The 19,511-nt window shown below is 44.5% G+C and overlaps 1 protein-coding gene across 1 annotated transcript; it reads left to right on the top strand.

The window, feature by feature from the left end:
- Window positions 1-51: 51 nt before the first annotated feature.
- Window positions 52-18,760, top strand: AURKA (aurora kinase A). Its single transcript, XM_007185271.2, has 9 exons — window positions 52-163; window positions 3,809-3,852; window positions 6,791-7,070; window positions 9,200-9,254; window positions 10,348-10,539; window positions 11,340-11,478; window positions 15,787-15,935; window positions 17,808-17,982; window positions 18,120-18,760. The coding sequence occupies exons 2-9, from the start codon at window positions 3,814-3,816 to the stop codon at window positions 18,297-18,299; spliced, it is 1,209 nt and encodes a 402-aa protein (XP_007185333.1). The 5' UTR covers window positions 52-163; window positions 3,809-3,813; the 3' UTR covers window positions 18,300-18,760.
- The last annotated feature ends 751 nt before the right edge of the window (window positions 18,761-19,511 follow it).

Raw genomic sequence — 19,511 nt, 5'->3', positions numbered from 1 at the left:
CGAGTTGGTTTTGAACCAATGAAAAGGCAGCGCCTCTCTAGCCCCGACCAATCAGCTTTCGGGTTCGAGGGTTTAACTCCTATTTAAAATGAAGACTTTGACCCCTAACGGTTGAGCTCTCGGGAGCACTCGGAGGTTTCGGGTCGGAGGTGGGAGGCCGTAGGTACGTAGACCTGGGGCATCTCTGTGAGGCGGGCGGGAGGACCCTGGGTGGCTTTTGGGGGTGGGTGGGAGGGAAGCGGTCTTTGGGGCCGCTGGGCCGGCGAGGGGAGGGTCGGGGCGAGAAAGCCTACCTTGGTCCCCCAGTTCCTCCCTGCGTCCCCCACCCCCTGCTTTTCCAGCGCCCTCCCACCAGCTCCTGGGTCCCCAGACGCCCTGTAACATGCCGCCTGGTGTTTATTAAACACTTGGAGTGAGTTGGGTTGTGTGGCGTCGGGGGGTGGGGCGTCTGGGGGGTGCTTTCTGATGGGATTCTCGTGTTCAGTGAGCACCTGGGTAAGGAAGTACAGAAGGTTTTTGTTGTCTTGGAGTTTACGTTCTGGGGGGTGGGGAGACAGACGATGAACTAGCAAGATAACTTCCAATAGGGATGAGCGCTAGGAACCGGGGGCTACTTTGGATTGACTAGCCAGGGAAGGGCCTTGTCCGGGCGGTATGGATGAGTGGGTGAATAAATAACTAACTTCCTCGAAGAGGCCTTCCTGGGCCAGTGCTTCTCAAACCGTAGACCTTGGACTACCCTTAACGGGATTACTTGAGCGTCCTTGTTAAAAATGTGAACCCACCGAAAGAATCAGAAGCGCTTGGGTGTAAGACTCAGGTGTCTGTATTTTCATCAAGCTCTGCAGGTGATTCTGATGTTTCGTTGAGAACTAGTGGTCTAGCCCAGCCACATGCTGGTCATCTGGGGGTGTCTTTGAAATGCAAGATCTAGTTGTTAGGTCTGGGGTTGGGCCTGAAAGTCTCCATTTCTAGCACATGTCCTCCTGATGTAGATGTAACCATCACCCTTGACTTTCACTGTTTCCTTCTCGTCCTTAACCTTCCTAGTTCTTTGAATTAAATGCTTCTCAGCAACATACTCATTTCCTCTCCACTCTCCTGCATCTGTGCAGACATTTGCAGGTTTAACAAAGGAAGGAAAAGTCTCAACCCACAGTGCTATTAAATCTGTTTTGCTGTTTATACTAGTAGGATCTCTGGTTTGAACTGCAGGGATCTTGTGCAGGTCGTCTGGACATGTGACTCCTGAACTCGGCTGCAGGCCAGAATCACCTGAGAAGCAGTCTTCTTGCGGCTTTCTCCAGAATTTCTGGATCAGAATCATGTTCCATTCTGTTATTGTTCTTCCTGAGAAGGAAAGTGCATTACATTGGAGTGAGTGCATGTAGCTTCAGTTGAAGACTGTTGAATCAGTGTTCATTGGCCTGTGTGCTCTCCTGAGTCTGCTGCTTGTAACTGTTAGGGAGAGTGAAGAAAGCATCAGAGCGTGTGTGAAATTCACATAATAGGAGAATGTATTTCCTTTTCTTTTTTGTCTGTTATGTCTAAATGGCTGTTTGATATAAGGACTCCAGGCTCTTTAGCCTGGTCCCGTCTTCGAGGTGGAGTTATTTGATTACTTATAAAGTGGATGTGAAAGCGTGGGGCTGAGGAGTGCTTTCTGATTGGATTCTAGAATATAGGGAGCATCTGAGTAAGAGAAATAGAGAAAGGTTTCTGCTCTCTTGGAGTTTATGTTCTACTTACTGGATAGGTTGTTGTGCCTGACTCACAGGAAGTGATTCTAACACTTCCTAAGTGTTAGAAACTGTGTTTTTATTACTGATCTGCTTTGTTAATGGATTGATTCATTCCCAAAAGATGAGAGTACATACTATGTGCCAGGCATGTTCTGGGGAGGTAACAGTGAACAAAATGGGACTAAGCTCTTCCTCCTGTGGAGCTTACTTTATTTAGAGATACTGAGCAGGTAGCTGGGTGTCTGAGTCTGGGGACTCAGATGGTAAACAAGTACAAATAATGTTATGTAAGGTGTTAAGTAAAAATAAAAGAGAGATGATCTGAAAGGGGCCTCTCAGCATGAATGAAATGAAGGAACAGCCACACTTCTGTTATAGGGAGGAGCCTCATAGGTAGAGGGAACAGGAAGTGCAAAGGCCCTGTGGCAGGGGGCTTCTCTGCCAGGGAAAGGGAGGAGCCCTGAATGGCTGGTGTGCAATAGACAAGAGGAGGAGATCCGGTCACAGAGGTGGTCAAGATCCACATTCTGTGAGACTTTATAGGCCTATTTGTGCAAGTAAGATTTTGAATTTGAGTTGAGGAACCATGAGGGGCCTCTGAACCAAGGACCATATATCTGACTTGTTAATGGGATCACTGGGCACAGTGTTGCGAATGGACTTAATGGGAGAAGGGTGGAAGCAGAGTGACCATTGGGAGCCTTCTGCAAATAATTGCAGGGAGAGAAAATTGTGGTTTGATGAGGTGGGAGTAGTAAAGGCTGTGAGCAGTGATTGTGAAGATAGAGCCTGTAAGATATGCTGATGGATCAGATATGGGGTTTGAGGGAGAACCGTGTAAAAGATTGTGCTAAGACTTTAGACTTGAGCAACTGGCAGGATGGATTTGCCGTCTACTGAGATGGGGGCAGCCCAGCCCGCAGTCCGAGAGAGCGGGTTGTCGGAGATGGGCGTGGGGAAGGGAGCAGGACTTCAGTTTGGGACAGGTTAAGATTGAGATGCCTCTCAGATTACCAGGTGGTCAGAGTTTCGATGGAAAGTTGGGGATCCTCAGCCTGTGGATGGTATTGAAAGCCAGGAGACGGGATGAGCTCACCGAGGGAGTGAGTGTAGTTGGGAAAGAAGTGTTTCTGGGCACCCCCCATGGCAAAAGGGAAAAGAAGTGTGCGGGAGAGAAGAGGTTTCATTGGGTGTGTTGGGTTGAGACGCCTGGCAGACCTTCCTGGGGCATCCTGAGCAGGTTGTTAGAGAGCCTGGCAGTCGCAGGAGAGGGGAGGGCAGGAGACACAAATTCGAGTTCTCTTGATAAATATGTTTAGAGCCCTGGGGCCCTAGGCAGGTGTAGATGGAGACCTGAGGAGTCCATCCCGGCGTCACCCCAGACACTGAGATTGGTGGTACAGGTGAGGCTGATCAGCAAAGGCGGTCGCGGTGGGACAGCAGTCAGGTGAAGACAAATCTGCGAGCTAAGCGAAGAAAGGAGTGGAAAAAGAGTGCAGGATCCCCTGGAATGCGGGGAATGCACGTTAGAGGAAGGCCGAGAATTGACCTTTGAGTTTAGCAACAGCAGGGGTCAGTCTGGAGCTGGGCTGGCGGTGGGGATAAAAGCCCTGTGGGAGGGAGCTGTGGCAGCGTGAGGGAAGTGGTAGAGACTTGCAGAGCTTTGCTGTTGAAAGGGGAGACCAGAGATGTGGCCATAGCTTTGGAGTCAGTTCTGGGGTAAAGAGGACCTTTTTTATTCTGAAGGCAGCAGGTGTGGAAGCTGGCTTGTACAGTGATGGAAGTGGTCCGTTAGAGAGACGATGGGGCAGGACAGGGCCGTTCAGGAGTGAAGTCTGAGTATCGGGGAGGGGAGCAGTGTGTGAGGGGGGAGGAATGCCCCACGCCTGCACGTGGTATCAGGCGAGAAAGCACTGCTCCCTTATCAGCCTCATTTGGATGACAAAACATGTAAAATTCTGTGTGATGTTGAGGCTATTTCATCAGGATTTATAACCCTCATCCAGCATAACACTTGGAAGCAGGTGGATTTTTACAAATTAAAGGTGGTTCTTTTTTCTTTTCAGGCATCATGGACAAATGTAAAGAAAACAGCATCTCGGGGCCTAAGGTAAATCCAATAATCTGTAATCTCAAGTCACATTTATAAAACCCAAAGGGAGATTGGGTTTTTATTATTTATTTATTTATATTATTATTTTTTTTTATTGGGGTATAGTTGTTTGAGATTGGGTTTTAAATCTAGAATTCTTTTTACCTTTACTTTGCGTTGTAACTTTAGATCCCTCTACCACGTTCCTGGGTGGGAATTAGTCATTTTTCTACAAATTCAATAACACTTCGTTGCTTCTTTCACCGTAAGTTTTATTTCCTCTGCTTTGTCTTACAGTTAGCTGTTTAAGTATCTCTATTGCTCCATTGCATGCAGGATAATGACCTACATAGTAGGTGCTTAATACTTGCCCGTACTTCCTTGCTTGCCAGAAATTAATTTCGATGCCATAGTTGGTTCTGCTCACGCTTTAGAGGAATGTCGAGCAGCAGTTCAGTGGGCATTTCCTGGGAGCCCACTTGGAGCCAGGTTCTGTGTCAGGTGCAGGGATCACAATGGTGAAAAGCACGTGGTCTTTGACTTTAAAGAACTTAGAGCCCTTCTGGGTAGGTGTGTGAGCCAGTGCCATACTATATATACATATAACCTGAGTAATTCCTAGGAGGGGTGCTCAGTTCAGCTTGGGGTAGATTGGAATCCAGGAGGAGAGACCCCCTGGCCCTTACTTAGCATTTGATGAATATTTGTGGAGCAGTTAGGTGAATGGGTCTCTCACAGAAAGATCCTTCTAATATAAGTAATACCTGGGGTTTTTTTTCCTTCTAGGAAATTAGAAGAATATAAACACTGCTTGTTTTTTTGTGGTTTTTTTTTGAGGGGAGGGGTTTGTTTTTATAAGTCTTCATCTTCGAAAAATGGATACTAGCCTTTTTTACTGGCTGAAAGTGTAAAAATGACCAACCAGAAAAAGGCTAAGTTGATTCACTGTATTTGATTCTCAATTCTGATGATGGTAATCATTTTAAAAACTTGCTCTAGGGACTTCCCTGGTGGCACAGTGGTTAAGAATCCGCCTGCTAATGCAGGGGACACGGGTTCGAGCCCTGGTCCGGGAAGATCCCACATGCCGCGGAGCAGCTAAGCCCGTGTGCCACAACTACTGAGCCTGTGCTCTAGAGCCCGCGAGCCACAACTACTGAGCCCTCGTGCCGCAACTACTGAAGCCCGCGCGCCTAGAGCCCGTGCTCCACAACAAGAGAAGCCACCACAGTGAGAAACCCGTGCACCGCAACTAGAGAAAGGCCATGCGCAGCAATGAAGACCCAACATAGCCAAAAATAAATAAATAAATATATATTTAAAAAAAATTGCTCGGTGTTTAAAATGATTTTTGCTGCCTGAATGTCTGCTGTGTTGTGGATGCTGCTAGTTTCAGAAGCAATCTCTTTTTCCTGCAAGTTGGAAACCCTCTCTTGGAAAGCACTTGTACCAGCAAGCTGGTGATGGATTGTGAGGCTTTTCTTCTGGCACTGTTTCCTCGTTTATGAGGAAATTTCCTCCACTGAAGCTAGAGGAAGTGCCCCCTGCCCTGTGTTTGATTAGCTCAGGGCCTTAGAATTTAAGTATTTTAAAAACTCGTGACATCCAACTTACAGGCATGTAAATAATATATTTTGGTAGTAACTTTTTTTTTCTTTTAAATCCTTTTTTTTTTTTTAAATTTTATTTATTTATTTATAGCTGTGTTGGGTCTTTGTTTATGTGCGAGGGCTTTCTCTAGTTGCGGCAAGTGGGGGCCACTCTTCATCGCGGTGCGCAGGCCTCTCACTATCGCGGCCTCTCTTGTTGCGGAGCACAGGCTCCAGACGCGCAGGCTCAGTAATTGTGGCTCACGGGCGGGCCTAGTCGCTCCGCGGCATGTGGGATCTTCCCAGACCAGGCCTCGAACCCGTGTCCCCTGCATTGGCAGGCAGACTCTCAACCACTGCACCACCAGGGAAGCCCAGTAGTAACTTTTTGAAGAGCCTATGTTTATTTTGTCTTTTGCCTCAGATGCATTTTGTCAGTATTGAACACTTGGAAATTGAAACACTACTAAATCAGTAGTAATTAGCTTTTTGGACTATTAAAACTGCGGTCATTATTGTAAAAAAAAAAAAAAAAAAAGTAGTAATTAGCTTTTGTGGAAAATCTGGCAAGTACAGAAATTCTCCAAAACTTCTTTACTCAAAGATAATCACTGTTGAGGGCTTCCCTGGTGGCGCAGTGGTTGAGAATCTGCCTGCCAATGCAGGGGACACGGGTTCGAGCCCTGGTCTGGGAAGATCCCACATGCCGTGGAGCAACTAGGCCCATGAACCACAACTCCTGAGCCTGCGCGTCTGGAGCCTGTGCTCCGCGACAAGAGAGGCTGCGATAGTGAGAGGCCCGCACACCACGATGAAGAGTGGCCCCTGCTTGCAGCAACTAGAGAAAGCCCTCGCACAGAAACGAAGACCCAACACAGCCAAAAATAATTAATTAATTAATTAATTAAAAAAAAAAAAGATAATCACTGTTGAATATTTTGATGTATTTCTTTCAGTCTTTTTTCTAAACATAGGTATTGTCAAAGAAATGTCGTTGGAATTGGGATTTTGGTATAAAGTTTCCAAATTGCAGCTTCTTGCTAAATAATAATTCCCAAGTCATTGGGAATTCTTAGTGTTTAATGCCTCCCTTTTTAGATGAAAGTTTGTTAATGAACATTTGTCTATGGGAGCGTGCTTTTCAGGGGTGGGGTGTTGGGGAAGGGGAGGAGGTATCATTCAGGTATTTCAGCCACATACTAACTGTATCCTCTGGAAGTGCTGATTAAAATCGCTTTCCCCTTCCATGCCTTATCAGTGAGTGACACTCATTTTCTTATATTGGAAAACAAACTTCTGGAATATTCTCATGATATTCAGCTTTTTTTCATGGAGACCATAAAGTTCCTTTTTCCTCCCCAATCTAGACTACAGTTCCACTTGGTGATGGCCCAAAACGTGTTCCGGTGACTCAGCAATTTCCTTCTCAGAATCCGGTGTCTGCGAACAGTGGCCAGGCTCAGCGGGTCTTGTGTCCTTCAAATTCCTCGCAGCGTCTTCCTTCACAAGTGCAAAAGCTTGTCTCCAGCCAAAAACCCGTACAGCCCCTGAAGCAGAAGCCGGCGCAGGCAGCCAGCGCCCCTCGTGCTGTGTCCAGGCCGCTGAGTAATACCCAGAAGAGCGAGCAGCCCCAGCTCCCAGCACCTGGTAATCAGCGCTCTGAGGCTCATTGGAGAGCCGTTCTTTTTAGTTGCTAAAAAAGCAAGTGTGTAGACGTGTCTTTATTGTTTGGAACCCTAGCTTTTACGTCATTTTCTACTGAGGATGGGGAGAAAATCTGGTGTCCGGGTGAAGTACCAGTGTCTCCTGTGGGCCAGGCCGGACTCCCACCCTCGTGGAAGAGTTGGCAGCCAGGGAGGACGCAGCACCAGTGCCGTGTTCTTTGATTGCATATTAGGGGCGGAGGGGAGGGACGGGGTTCTCGTAGCAGGTACTCTTGGAGCTGAACAACTCCAGGGTTCTGGAGCGTGGAGGGAAGTGCCGGGCGTGGGGAGTGGGTGGACGGAGGCGGGCCAGGTCAGGTCGAGGTGGGCACTGCTGGCCGCCGTGAGTGGGGCTTCATCCCGTGTGCACTGGGAAGCTGCTGAAAGGTTTTTGAGCGGAGGACGGGCTGACTTGCCTTTATAGAAGGCTCATCTGAATGTGGGGCATGAATTGGAGAGTAGCATTGCTGGACCCAGGGGTACCAGGCAGGAGGGAAGCCATTGTGGTTTGGGGCCAGTATGGCAGTGAGCTGACTAGGTGGAGTGGGGTCGGTGTTGACAGTTGTCGTTTGCCAGGTGCGAGTGCTCACACGGCAGGCGTCCTTCATCCACCTTGCGTCGTTCTGTCCTCGTGACCGCTCCGCAAAGGCAGCCACAGGTTTTAACTTGGTTTCGTGGAGGAGGAAGCTAAGACTTCGAAGTGTTAACTTACTCGAAGACAGCCAGGATGGGGTGGTGCAGACAAATGCGAGAGCTCACTTAAGATGCAGACTTGACAGAACTGGGCAATAAACCGGACGTGGGGATGGTGGTTGTACTGGTGGCCTTAACTGAGATTGTGAACCAGGGAGGGGAAGAGTCCAGGTGAGGCCTGAATTCAAATATCTGACCAGAGCAAAATGTACTGCTGTTAAGAGTTTGAAGTGCTGGAAATAGACAAGTGGAAATGTCCCATGTAATTTCCCCTTGGCCGCTAATACAGTGGAAGGAGGGTGGTGGTTGGCTTATGTTTTGTTGCACGTTGTCTGTAGCAAATGGACAGCTGGCTGGCCCACCTCCTGGGGAAAAGGTGACTAGGTGGGAGCTTGTGATGGATGGGAAGATTGGTAATTCTGCTTTAGAAGCTCTTCATTTAGAAACTGAGGCTTCAGGGAGATTATCTAAGGGCCTAGCTGTATGTATCTGCTTGTCTTTACTCTCGAAGTTCTATAAAGACTTCAAATGGCAGGAGTCAGGTTACAGTGTAGTAGTCTTTTTTTTTTAAAAATATTTTATTTATTTATTTATTTATTTATTTTGGCTGCATTGGGTCTTAGTTTTGGCACGCGGGATCTTTGTTGAGGCAGGTGGGATCTTTCGTTGCAGCACGCTGGTTTTCTCTTCTCTAGTAGTGATGCACGGGCTCCAGGTCGCATGGGCTCTGTAGTTGTGGCGTGCAGGCTCTCTAGTTGAGGTGCACAAGCTCAGTAGTTGTGGCGCATGGGCTTAGTTGCCCCGTGGCATGTGGGATCTTAGTTCCCCGACCAGGGATAGAACCCGCATCCCCTGCACTGGAAGGCGAATTCTTTACCACTGGACCCCCAGGGACATCCCTTTTTTAAAAAAAATAAATAAAATAAAACTAGTAATAGTTCAGATCTATCATTCTGGACATACACTAATATTTTGGTAGCTATTCTTTGATTCATCTCTAATCAAAGATTTTTAACTTATTCTGTATAGTTATTCTAACAACAGGATTTATTTATTTATTTATTTATTTATTGCTTGCTTGCTTGCTTGCTGTGTTGGGTCTTCGTTTCTGTGCGAGAGCTTTCTCTAGTTGCGGCAAGCGGGGGCCACTCTTCATCGCGGTGCGCGGGCCTCTTACTATCGTGGCCTCTCTTGTTGCGGAGCACAGGTTCCAGACGCGCAGGCTCAGTAGTTGTGGCTCACTGGCCTAGTTGCTCTGCGGCATGTGGGATCTTCCCAGACCAGGGCTCGAACCCGTGTCCCCTGCATTGGCAGGCAGATTCTCAACCACTGCGCCACCAGGGAAGCCCTAACAACAGGTTTTTAACTTACTCTATCTAGGAAATAATCCTGAAAAGGAAGCGGCATCAAAACAGAAAAATGAAGAATCAAAAAGGTAAGTTTTATCTTGTTTACAGAGTTCTGTGCCATCACTCTACTAGAATACACCATTTAATTGCAAATTTAGTTATGGGAACACTTTTAAAATAGGTCTTTATACTGTATTTTCACTTAGGAAATATAGATGTTTCAAATTTCCAATCTTTTAAAAAAGGGAGAAGGAATTTTAATGATGGATGTTTATTAGGGACTCGAGTTTTTCTTATTGCTTTCCAAATTTAGAAATGGCTTGTATGAATCTGTTACAGAAATGTGTGAAGTAAAAGTTCCTCTCTACCTTCAGAAGTAACTACTACATATGGTTTATATATGCTTCTATACTTTTTTCTATTCTAGTAAAGAGGTGGAAGTTAAAAAAACGACAAAATCTGGTCCTATTGCAGAGCTATGGACTAATACACGACTGTCTGAGTATTTTGAAAGTATTGATACAATTATTATACTTGTTTCTCATAATAAAGCTTGGCTGTATTTTCCCCTGCTCTCAATCTCTGAACTGTCTAGATTCTAGAATGTGATAGGAGCCAGGAATGAACCCACAGCCTTTTTTGCTCTAGCGCCTACCAGCGGCTCTCTGAGAATCTACATCCAGTGGTTCTCACCCCCCTGCCCTGCGGGCTCCATCCGGCTCGCTTAACCGGAGTGGTTGCTCTCCAGCTGAGAATGTTGGCACCTCCGGGGCTGCAGGAGGCTGTGCTTGGTTTGAAAGAGGCTCGCAGGTGGTTCTGCAGCATTTTTCCCTCTCCAGTTACTCACCTCATCCTTCTTGTGGTCCTAAGTGCTGTTGTTAATAGGTCTGTGCTCCAGAGCATAGTACTGCCTTGGGACACTTCTCAGTGAGCGCTTCAGCTCTAACAGTCCAGGTTGTTCCTTGTCACAGAGTCACTCAGCTGACGGCAGGTGGGGGCATGCGGGGCTTAATGTCTGTGGTGACTCATTAATTGTGGTTATTGGTTTGGTTCTTGCAGAGGGTACATACTCAATACAACTTTGGATATAAAATTTATAGGATGTCTACTACTCACTAATATACGTTGTTAGAAAAGATGTGTTTTCTTCACATTTTAAAATGTTCATTTCTCCCCTAGAAGGCAGTGGGCTTTGGAAGATTTTGAAATTGGTCGCCCGCTGGGTAAAGGAAAGTTTGGTAATGTTTATTTGGCAAGAGAAAAACAAAGCAAGTTTATCCTGGCTCTTAAAGTATTATTTAAAGCTCAGTTGGAGAAAGCAGGAGTTGAGCATCAGCTGAGGAGGGAAGTAGAAATACAGTCCCACCTTAGGTAAGTTTTCAGATTGATGTCCAGGAGAGTGGTGTACAGAACTTTAAGAGTTAAATGATTGTAAACTTCTTTGTAGAAGGCTGGCTCCATGGTACTGCAGAGAGTGACTAAATTCACTAGACTTCAGTGCCGTGGTCCTGAAAAATTGCTTGAAGGTTTGTTTTGTTGATGGAGTAATTTACCGGAGGTGTTTTTGTTTTGTTTTGTTTTGGTGGATAATTAAAGGGAATGATACCTTTTATTTTGAGTTCAGGTTGCAAACTGGCAGCCTACAGGTTGACTTTGGCCAGTGGATCTTTTTCTTTTTGCTTTCAGTGAATTAAAAAAAAAAAAGCAAAACAAAACAAAAAAACAGATAGCCTGTGCTCAGCTGTCCAAAGTTGTCAGCAGCAAATCCCCTGCCATTAGTGAACACTGCCTGTGTTGTCTGTCTCATGGTATTTGGGTTTCAACTACTGTGGGAGTGCCATGTCTTTTTTTTGTTTGTTTGTTTTTCCAATTTGCAGAGACTTAACATTTATCTGAATTCTTTCCCCACCTAAGAATATAGATGGCCTAAAGGAAGGCAATAGTCTTAACTAAACCCAAGGTCCATTAACACCTTGAAATGCATGTAAATTGATAGCAGTGTACATCTTTTTCTTACAGTGGGTCTGTAGTTTCAAATTCTCAAGGGGGGTGGAAGGTGGGGTCTGTGGCCAGCAGCAGTTTTCACCACTGGTTTCACATGAGGATTTGTTTGATACTCAGTACGTATCAGCTCCAAAACCAGGTGTTAGAGTGTTCGTCCTTCGTTGCAGGCATCCAAATATTCTCAGGCTGTATGGTTATTTCCATGATGCTACCAGAGTCTACCTAATTCTGGAATATGCACCCCTCGGAGCTGTCTATAGAGAACTTCAGAAACTGTCAAAGTTTGATGAGCAGAGAACTGCTACTGTAAGTTTTCATTTGTTGTCTGGACTAATTCTGTTTCCTCTATACCTGTCCTACCTAGCAGTGTACCTTTCATTATATAATAGAGGGGGTTTTGTCTCATGGGAAGATAGCTTAATCAGATCAAGTATTTGAAATGGAAAAATCAAAATAGCTTAGGTGTATCTTTTATATACAGATAAAATCAGGTACCAAATGGAATACTGTGGTTGGTTTCCACAGCTGTTTCTGTGGAAATGTATAGTTGCTCTCTTTAAGAAAAAAAGAAAAGAAAAATTTGTTTTAGATTAGTTTTAGATTTATAGAATAACTGAAGATAGTACAGACTTACTTTCTCCTATAAATACACACCTAATTTCTCCTATTTATATTTTATCAGTGTGGTACAGTTGTCATAACTAATGAACCAATATTGGTACATAACTATTGACTGAAATCCATACTTCATTCAGATTTCTTTAGTTTCTCATGATTAGATTAGGGTCATGGGTTTTTTTTTTTTTTAAAGGAATTCCTTTATTTTTATTATTTATTTATTTATTTTTGGCTGTGTTGAGTCTTCATTTCTGTGCGAGGGCTTTCTCTAGTTGCGGCAAGCGGGGGCCACTCTTCATCGCTGTGCGCGGGCCTTTCACTGTCGTGGCCTCTCTTGTTGCGGAGCACAAGCTCCAGACACGCAGGCTCAGTAATTGTGGCTCACGGGCCTAGTTGCTCCGTGGCACGTGGGATCTTCCCAGACCAGGGCTCAAACCCGTGTCCCCTGCATTGGCAGGCAGATTCTCAACCACTGCGCCACCAGGGAAGCCCCAGGGTCATGGGTTTTTGAGAGGAAGATCAGAGGGAAAATGCATTCTCGTATCAAGGATACATACTATTAACCTAACTCCTTATCCCTGAGTGTCGGCCTTGATCAGCTGGCTGAGGTAGTGTTTGTCAGTTTTCTCCACTGTAAAGTTACTCTTTTTCTCCGTTTGCATGCTGTGTCGTTTCAGAGGACCAGCCCATGGGGGGTTATGTTTCATCTCCTATAGGGCAGGGTATCGACATAAGGTATTTGGAATTCTGTACCAGATATTTCTCTATTCTCCATTATTTATTTATTTATTTATTTATTTATTTTTGACATTTGGAAGTAATGTTTACTTCTTATATAAATTTAGTAATAAATTTAGTAATCCTGAAGGAAAAAAAATAGAGAAATTGGGCAGAAGGTAATGTTTGAAGTGATAATGGCTGGGAATTTTCCAAATTTGATAAATGGTATAAATCCTTTGATTCAGCAGACGAAATTAGTCCATAGACATAAAAGACATATAACAACAAATATCCACACCAAAGGCAAAATGATGTTAAAATAGTCAGAAAATGTAGTCAATCATTTATTAATATATACTCATGGATTATTTTATACTTTGAGTATAATCTAATACCACTTTGCTCTCATTGTTCCAGCTTTGGCCACTGGGAGCTCTCTTGTGGTTCCTGTGTCCTTTGGATATGTCCCTATTATTGTGTGTGTGTGCACGTAAAAGCACTTTCTTGTTTTCTGGTGCTATAAGATGTTCCAGCTTCATCTTGTACATTTCCTATCCCAGTCTTAGAATTCGTTATTTCTCCAAGGAGCTTTGGTTCCTTTTATTGGAAAATGTTATTAGAAACCAAGATCTGGGCGCTGGATATGATCATTGCTACTGAGTGTTATTACTTCTAGGCTTTCAGCTGACAGAGAGCAAGGAAATATGTGTATAGTAATCCATGTAAATGCATGTATCTAAAAGTATTTCTATATTATCCATCCGTATCTATATTAAGCAAAACATGAGTCCATTATCACGTGGATCATTTTACCCTCCTCCCTTGCTTATCTGTAACCTCCACCCCAACATTGAGAAACTTGGGTTCCACCCTCCGCCATCCATTTATCTGTTCAATTCCAGTGTTCGTGTGTAGTGGTAGCATTGTTAACCAGTTACCCTGTGGGAAACAACTGTATGCATTTGAGATTCATCTGTATCTTTTTAGGGTTTGATAGCTCATTTCTTTTTATTGGTGAATACTATTCCATTATTATCTCTTCATCTACTGAAGGGCATCTTGGTTTCTTCCAGTTTTCGGTGATTACGAGTAAAGCTGCTATAAACAATTGCATGCAGGTTTTTGTGGGACATAGGTTTTCAAATTGGCTGGGTAAATACTTAGGGGTGCGATTGCTGGCTTGTATGGTAAGACTACATTTAGCTTTTAAGAAACTCTTAAACTGTCTTCCAAGACGGATATACCATCTCGGCACCCCCACCCGTGACTGCGAGGTCCTGTTGCTCCTCACCAGCAGCTGGTGGCGGTGAGCTTTTTGGGTTTCAGTCGTTCCGGTCGGTGTGCAGTGGCGCCTCACTGTTTTAATTTGCAGTTCTCTAATGACGTACAGTGTTGGGCATCTTTTCATGTGTTCATTTGCCATCTGTATATCGTCTTTGAGGTGCTTCTTCAGATCTTTTGCCCATTAAAAACTTTTGTTGTCTTACTGAGTTTTAAGGGTTCGTGTGTATTTGTGATATGTGTCCTTTATCACATTTTCTCCCAGTCTGTGGCTCGTGTTTTCATTCTCTTAACTTTGTTTTTCAGGGGGCAGACGTTTTTAATCTTAATAAAGTTCAACATATCAGGTTTTTGTTTTGTCCCCCCCACGAATTCTACTCTCCTTTATTGTGTGAAAATTGTTTGAAGAAGCTGAGTCTTAATTTGGGCTGTTTTTTGTTGAAATAGCCGAGGATGGGCCTGTTGAATGGTGGTTACTTTGTTCTGTTTCCTGGTGGAGGTCTCTGGGTAGTATGTACACATTTTCTTTTTGGCATTGATCTAAATGGCATTAAGTTCAGGTGGTTTTACTTTTATCTTATGATGAAATCACAGCACTGTTGGTGAATGACCCTCTGGTCCTGTCTGTGCAACGAGGACATACTATTTTAAACTTAAATATTTGCCCTTTGGATAAGTAGAAATCTATTTTATTTGCTTTTTAAATATTAGTTAACCAAACTAGTTTCTTATTTAGTTGGCAATTAATATTTGTAGTACTCAGTTTTCCTCAGTCCAGATGGAGTTTACTTTGGTGTAAACGTATAGCTATTTGAAAGAAAAGATTGGTTCTTTCTAGATTCCTTAGTAGTTCGGAGATATATATATATACGCACCTGTTTTTCTTTTCTGATTAATTAAAATAAAACTAATTCTAGAGAAGTGTTAGGGACCTTTACGTGTACCCACAATCTAATGTGGGAGGTGTGGAGGGAGTTGGTGCCAGAGGGCTCTGGTTCTTGCCGAGCTTTGAGCAGGGACAGCCTGTTGCCCTCCGGAATTGTAACGTGTGCTCCTAGAGTATCATCAACCCAGCTTTGGTGCAGGCGACGAGCTTTCTTTGCCTTCACTTTCAGTTTATTATGGTCTAAATTTTGGTCTCTGGCTTTTGGCTGAAAAAAATGAAAAATGTCCTTTCTGACGATAACATCTGGTTTCTACCCATTTGTTTAGTAAACATTTTTTGGTATAAAATAATGTTTAGTCCTGTCTAGAATTACTTTTGGGAAACACACTTCTCTAACTTAAGTCAGAGCTAAATACATTCTTTCAGTATACTATAAAACAATTCTTATTTATATGTTAAAGCAAATTCTGGACTTGCTTGCTAGATCTTTTAGTTGAAATGGAAACAAAACGAAGGACTGACTTGCTTGTGTACTTTGAAGCTGACTAATGAATTACTATGTAGTGTGCCCCCAAATTCAGCCCACTACTTAACATGCCAGGACAACTGCTCTTAGTTTATTGCTCAGGATTTTTTTCCTCCGGTGCTCTTCAAGTTTTAGCTTCAGACAAATCCTTTTGTTATAAATTGGCCTTGGTTTAAAAATGGGAATTGTCTGTACTTAAGAGTTTTTGTTTTAAATGTTAAAAACCGTTTACACGTCTGACTCCCTAATTTATACCAGTTTTTCAATATTGTCTTAATTCATTGCTGCTGGGCCATATATTGCCACGTGGGGATGTAGTGCTGTCTCGGTGTTTTCCTGTCTTTCAATATCACATCTGCTGTGTTAGCAAATAACGTAGCACAGAATCACTTGTACTTCATGCTGAACACTAAATTGGTTTGTTTTCTTGTAGAGTCATCCATTGTCTCTAGTTTTGGCTTTAAAAATCTACGAAACATGTTAAAATCTATGTCGGGTTTCCTTTCAGAAGAGGTGTCTAAAGTTGTGTTATATAAATCGGAAACACAGACTTTCAATACTTTTTTTTTTTTTTTTTGAATAGTATATCACAGAATTGGCAAATGCCCTGTCTTACTGTCATTCAAAGAGAGTTATTCATAGAGACATTAAGCCAGAGAACCTGCTCCTTGGATCATCTGGAGAGCTTAAGATTGCAGATTTTGGGTGGTCAGTACATGCCCCATCCTCCAGGTATGTAACTTCAGATGTGGAACTTGTTTGTTTGGTTTAGCAAAAGCCCAGGGGCTAATCATGAGCTAAATAGTAAAAAATGTAAAGTATAGATGTTGTGCTGAGTTGGGGCAGGTAACTGACACACGTACTTTGGTGTAATTTAAACCTGATAGTAAACTAGTGTCTTCAAGAACATTTTTATTCTGCAGCCATTTTGCGCTGTTTATCCTGTCCTAAGCCTGGGGTTAAAAGATGCGTAATGTCCTTAGAGGCTAATGAAGGGGACAAATAAGTAAAAGATATGACAACTGTATGACAGGTGAAGTGCAGCATGTGTACAGGGGCAGTAACACCTGACTGACTGGTGTGAGGGAGACTCCACTGCTTCCTGGACCAGGAGACAGAAGTTTCTGAGGGCAGCACTTGCAAAGATCTAGAACCAAGAGCACAGTTCTTCAGGGAACTTAAAGGAACCAAACTGGTTTGGATGGAGCTTTCAGGGTGGGGGGCAAAGATTCTTTCGTCCTCTGTTTGTCAACATAACAGTCCTTTCCTGTCTCCTCTTAAAGTGGAGAGATCAACCTAATGAAACAATTTAAGTGAACTTTGCCAACAGAGCTAAAATGCTTTCTCCTTTTTAAAATTTAAGTGGAGTTTAAATGAGCTTTTGGAACCACGTGTGAAGTAGGGCATTTAAAAGCATACATCCATCAGTAAGAATTTGTCAGCTTTGGGGTAGGTCTTTAAAAAGTTTTAGCCAGATTACCTTAAAGCCAGTTGAAAAAAATTGTATAGTCTAAAATAGATGCCATTGGGTGTGGGGAGCTTTGTTTTTGTTACAGACCACTCCTAATTGTTTCCAGCAAGGCACTGAATCTGCTGCTGCGGTCTCTTTCTGTTTAAAAAAAAAAAAAAAAAAAAAAAAAAAAAAATCTGGTGGTCTGCCGCGGGTGGGAGCTGTTGGCACCTGACTTCGTGGCATTGCAGGGCTAAACTGTACCTTAACCCTCCCAGTGGTGTCATCGTGACAGGAAAGGTAGCCGATCCTTTTCTGAAGAGGACACTGTGTAAGTGTTGGTCACTTGTCCTCGCCTCCCGTACCTTGATAACTGTAAGAGCTCCTGTGATATTGTGCTGTCATTTGAGAACCCCCGATTTGGGCCGTCTCCTGAATCTCGGTGGTGATGAGAGGCTAGATGTCTGGAGAGGCGGCTCCTTAATCCTGGGCCGCCATGCAGCCGAGCGAGCATTTGTGCGCTCCCTGGGCACCAGGCAAAGAGTAACTGATATAAACCAGCAAAACCTGTGTGGTCTTTGCCCCCATTTTGATGTTTGTTTCCAACCTCTGTTATAAAAACAACATACAGATGTGCTGAATTGGTCACCTGTGTATCCAGTGCCTAGACTCAAACAGTTGTTAACATTTTGCCATGTTGGGTGTGTCGTCTGCTTATAAGTTGCAGACAGCGTGCTTCGTCCTTTGAGTGCTTCAGTGTGCATGTCCTAAAAATAAGGACATTGTCCTGTATAATCACAACCATTATCACGCCTAAGAAAATTAACAGCCTTGTTAATATCTACCATTTAGTCCATGTTCAAATTTCCCTAGTTGTCCACAAAATTTTATAGTGGTGATACTTTAAATCCTGTATTTTATATCATTTAAGGAAGTTCTGGAGTTGGACAGATTTGGAGTGCAGCTTGATTGCTAGCTGTGAGATCTTGCACATCTCCCTGTCTAAAAGTGGGGATTTGTAACAGTACCTGCTTCGTAGCACAGGATCTAGCCTAGGAAAAGCGCTCAACGTTAGTGTAGTGGTTGGTGATTCTGAGCAGCTGTTGTGCATCAGAAACAGAAGCACGTCAACCTGAACCTGCCTCCGTTTTTAGGAGAACCACCCTCTGCGGCACCCTGGACTACTTGCCGCCTGAGATGATTGAAGGCCGGATGCATGACGAGAAGGTGGATCTCTGGAGCCTTGGGGTGCTTTGCTACGAATTTCTAGTTGGGAAGCCTCCTTTTGAGGCAAACACATACCAAGAGACCTACAAAAGAATATCACGGGTAAGACATCACTAGAAAGGACCCATCATTCTGTTAGAATTCCTTCCTTATCAGCCTTGACTTTAGGCTACCATCTGAATATTTATCCTGTTCTTAGCCACGTTTGTGACTCTGTCACTTATTGTACACTTACCCAGGTGGAATTCACATTCCCTGACTTTGTGCCAGAGGGAGCCAGGGACCTCATTTCCAGACTGCTGAAGCATAATCCCAGCCAGCGGCCCACCCTCAAAGAAGTACTTGAACACCCCTGGATCACGGCAAATTCAAAACCGTCGAGTAGTCAAAAAAAAGAATCAGCTAGCAAACAATCTTAAGAATCTTTGGGGGCAGAAATCCTCGAGACAGGGCTGCTGATTACCTGCCTGGAACAGGCTGCTGGCGTATCTCCCTGCTGCCTGCCCGCCGTCGAGATGCTACAGGAAATACTGTTTATGAGCAGGCAGTGCTCGGCCTCCCAGTTCAGAGCTCCACCTCCGCAGACACGACACTCTGCAGCGGGAGTAGCCGCGGTTATGTAATCAATCTGGAGGCAAGGTTCAAGTGCAGCCACCCCGCAGCCTGTTTCGAGTAAGGTGTCCTTGTGGAAGATGGACTTGCCGCCTGGCTGTGGGGAAGGGCGGCTGCTTGGTCCTGACTCGACCCGTTGAAAAGCTGTGCAATAACTTTCCAAGTCCCTGTGTGCGTGTAACTTATCGGGTGGCCCGGTCTGGTAAAGCTGTCGGAATGAACATGTGATTCTTTCTTTTAAATGTTAAAATAAAGACATTTGTATAGACGTGTATTTTTACGTCCATGGCATTCCTTTAGGACCGCCCTCCTGTCTGTCCAGTGCCCCCGCCGAGCCTGCTTGTTGGTCCTCAGCCACTTAGCTCCTGGTGAGACTGAGCGGGGGCCTCTGGGGGACCACCAGAGCTGCAGGTGGTCAGGACAGAGGGGAGGGGGTCCTCCACATCCACACCTGCCCACCTCTGGCCTCTGACCGTGTTCTCAACAGGGTGGCAAAGAGCTTCACACGTGGGGTGAACCAGTTCTTGGCAAACAGATTTTCCAAGTGTGGCTTTTGTCTTGATTCTCTGGTGAAGGAGTGTTTGCCTAAACGGAATCCCTCCTCCCCAGCCGTACTTGGATCTGGGCGCTATCAGTGTTCATCGTGGCTTATAAAGTGGACGCCTGCTGCCCCTTGAGTACAGCTGGCAGAGGCTTCCCTTCTTCCTCTTGTCGCCTGGTTCCCACAGGACACACTGGAGTTGTGGCATCTGTGTGAACTTGAAACCTGAGTCCACAAGTACACCTGTCTGCAGTGCATGGGTAATTCTTTTCCCACCTGTTCACTCTTGGCCTAGAAATGAGGAGGTGCCATGAGAGGAGCTGGTCTCAGGTTCCGTGTGTTCCTATCACGTAAAATGACGTATTTCTAGCTGCCAACATCTGTGCATCAACCAAAGATGGTGAACTTGACCATGAGGAAGGCAAAGGTGGGAGTGTTGAACTTACTGAGAACTAGGAGAGGAAATATGCTTTCATGG

This window comes from Balaenoptera acutorostrata, chromosome 15, assembly GCF_949987535.1.
Source record: "Balaenoptera acutorostrata chromosome 15, mBalAcu1.1, whole genome shotgun sequence".
In the NCBI taxonomy this organism is placed as follows: Eukaryota; Metazoa; Chordata; class Mammalia; order Artiodactyla; family Balaenopteridae; genus Balaenoptera; species Balaenoptera acutorostrata.
The sequence above is the reverse complement of the archived record's forward strand: the minus strand, read 5'-3'. Positions and strand labels throughout refer to the sequence as shown.